The 3,305-nt window shown below is 41.5% G+C and overlaps 1 protein-coding gene across 1 annotated transcript in view; it reads left to right on the forward strand.

Annotated features, from left to right (window-relative positions):
* The window catches only part of LOC101855763 (SCO-spondin-like), a 30,015-nt gene that overhangs the window by 5,068 nt on the left and 21,642 nt on the right, over positions 1 to 3,305 (forward strand). The window contains exons 7-9 of the mRNA XM_035970219.1: positions 465 to 634; positions 1,670 to 1,830; positions 3,149 to 3,257. Of these exons, the coding sequence (XP_035826112.1) occupies positions 465 to 634; positions 1,670 to 1,830; positions 3,149 to 3,257 (440 nt within the window). The remainder of the gene's footprint in view (positions 1 to 464; positions 635 to 1,669; positions 1,831 to 3,148; positions 3,258 to 3,305) is intronic.

Consider the following 3,305-nt stretch of genomic DNA (forward strand, 5'->3'; position numbering starts at 1 on the left):
CCCCCCCCACCCCACACATACACACTGCCTGCCTAGTCTGGAGGTGTTATCTCTGATTCAGAGGTGGGCGTGTAATGACCCTCCATCCTTCACTGTCGCGAGCTGCCTTTCCACATTCTGCTATATCCAGGCCAGTCCAACTTTTTATGTTGTCCGTCTACGTAACTCTTTGTCTACCCCTGGCTGTCATGCCCAACACTCTTCCTTCCAGCGCCTCTTTCACCATGGTCTGGTGTCGTTTTAAGTGGCCAAAGTATTGTATTTTTCTACAATTTATATTAATCAACAGGGTTTGTATTGTGTGGAGAATCTGACAAACCTCATTCACATGCACACACACACACACACACACACACACACTGTTATTCCTTACCTAGTGGCCAAGGGGGTCAGACTAGAAGAATAGCAAACAAACCCCCTAATCCCCCATTTCCCTCCTCTCCTCGGATTGTCGTCTCCTCCAGAAATGATCCTTCCCGTGGACACATGGGGCAAAGACTTCATCACCATCAGCACTCCGGAGCGCACTATCGGCGATCTGTTCAGGGTCGTGGCCTCCGAGGATAACACTCACGTGAACTTTGGCAACGGTGCCATCACCTTCACGCTACAACTGGCTGGAGATTTCAAAGAGGTCAGTCCCCCCCCCACCCCCAGGGCAGTGTGCTACTGACTGGAATTGTCCTTAGGGCATTCCTAAGGGAGGGAGGGGGGTATTAACATGTTCTTATGCAAAGTAGAATTGTAAATGGGCTGATAGATCAATTTTATGCTCATACTGTGCCGGAACAACATAGGAGGAACTGCTGCTTTTCCTTTCCTCATCCTTACTACAGGCGTTATTTTCCTCTACTTCTTTTGTATGTTTGCCACTCTCTTGTGAAATGCTATTTCCGGGGTGTCTTGATAGCTGAAGTAGACTTTATCCTGTTGACGCTAAGGCTAGAGAGGTGAGCAGAGTTAGCCTGATTCCCCGTTTGGACTTCTTTGCTGACATCCATCCCTTGGCGCTCATATGACCTTATGCAGTTGCTAGCACAGTAAAACCTCTACTAAAACTAAAAAGAGAGGTCGGTCCGGACTTGCAGTTGTTTTTTTTTAAACGATGAAATAGTAGATTTATACCATTGATATACTACTATAATATAATATAATATAATATAATATGATATAGTACTATAGTTTATCATACTATAATGTGATAATACACATTTTTTCGTAATGTACATGTAGACATATACCATAACATATTAATTGTAAAATGTGACAAGATGCCATGGAATCAGGTGCTCGTCAGTTTAAGGGTATATGGAAATAATAGTATCACCTTAAAGTCTGTTCGTTTGTATTTGTTTTGATGAAAAATAAATCTATCTTTTCCAAATTTTGGAAAGAGGTCGAGATATTCGAAATTGGTTGGGAGGGGGGGGGGAGTGGGGGGTGGGGTGTGTCTCACCAGGCATTGGTGGTAAAGTCAGAAAGAAAATAGCCTCCAAAGTTTGGTGACTTCCAAAGCTTGAGTGCCCTTGAAAACTGCAAATTAACCGTTTTTTGCACACCTACATATTATATGTCATATGACATACCTACATTATTATGTGCAGCTTATGATAACTTTATGCCACGTACAATAATTGGATAAACAAACTTACCATTTTCCTCTTCCCAGGTGGATATCCCCACAGACACTCACTATTACGTCACAAGTGACAAGCCCGTGTCTATAGCAATGGTGGGCAAATCGTGGCAAGATGACGGGCCCACTATGGGTGACCCCTCTATGTCTCTGCTCATCCCCATCCCTCAGTTCATCTCTGAGATCACGTGGAGGTAAACTCTTCTTACAACCTAGATTTGTGTAGCTTAATTTCTTACCCCTTTTCTCCCACCGTGTCCTGTCTCTCTGTCTTTCTCTCTCTCTCTCTCTCTCTCTATCTCTCTCTCTCTCTCTCTCTCTCTCTCTCTCTCTCTCTCTCTCTCGCTCTCTCTTGATTATTTGTTTTACTTCCTAATGTTCCGTAGTTATAAAATGTTACTACACCCCCATTAATTAAGTTTCATTAAACTGTCTACTTTTTAACAACATACTACGCTATTAAAATATCATTCTCCTTTTCTATTTCTTTCTTTCTCCATCTTTCGGAAAACATTCATTTTATGCCAAACAGTTATTTGATCATTTGATCTTTTTGATCCCAAGCTTTATTTCAACATTTTCTACTTCCTTCTCTCCTTCTATTTTATCCTTATCTCTTTTAATATCAAATAACGATGCTAGAATCCTTTCAATAGCGTTAAAAGCATGTTTGTCCAATGTCGCTTTTAAGGGTGCAATATTACTGACCTTACTCGTATCAGACATACACAAACCATGAGTGTGAGAGTAAGTAAATACAGTTACTTTTCTACAATGGGGATGAAAAAACAAGAGAATATGAACAACAATGATTCGATCTCCAAGTTATGTTATTATTTAATGTTCTTGTTTATTATTATTTTTTAAACATGCTAGGGGGCTCTCGTGGCCTACAGGTTAAGGTGTTCGCCTCTCATTCAAAGGTCCTGCGTTCGAATCCGGGTAGCGACCGGAAAATTTTCTTCTCTATAATGGTCTCCTTTCACCTCTTTTCTTGCTCTCTGCCAATGTTCTTTCGTCTGCTTTCGTCTCCACTTTCTGCCCCCACCCCCTCACCTTCTTTGCTCCCTCCTCTGGGCTCCTGGCTATTTCTGCAGCCTTTCTACTGCTACTCCTTGGATCCTTCTTACTGCTGTCTTTCAGCCACACCCCTGGTCTTCTGGTAGGAAAGATCTACACCTAGCCTTCTCGGACAAGGGCGAAAAACCTCGAAGGTCACAAGTGCAAGTTGCGCACGTTAAAGATCCCTTGGTGGTCTAAAATCCATAAGATTAGGCTTCGGCCGCCACCCGGGCTAAATTCAAAATTTCCTACAAACTGAAAAATGTTTAATGTGTCCCGCGCGCTCATATGACCTTATGCAGTTTCGAGCTTCGTAAAACACTTACAAAAAGGCACCAAAAAAACAAAACAAAATAACAAAAAAAAACCCCAAAACATTGTAAATGATTTACATTTCAACTTGTGTTTCACGTATATATATATATCAGGTTGTTTTTTCTCATTCTCCAGCACAATCTACTTGCCCCAAGGCGGCCCGTTCAACGACAAAATCAACATCATCATCAGGAAGAACAAAGAAAGCGGACTATTACTGGACGACAATCCCATGTCAGTTTTGGCAAATAATAATAATAACAAAAACAACAACAATAATAGTAATAATAAT

The sequence above is a fragment of the Aplysia californica genome, unplaced genomic scaffold (genome assembly GCF_000002075.1).
Source record: "Aplysia californica isolate F4 #8 unplaced genomic scaffold, AplCal3.0 scaffold00011, whole genome shotgun sequence".
Classification (NCBI taxonomy): domain Eukaryota; kingdom Metazoa; phylum Mollusca; class Gastropoda; order Aplysiida; family Aplysiidae; genus Aplysia; species Aplysia californica.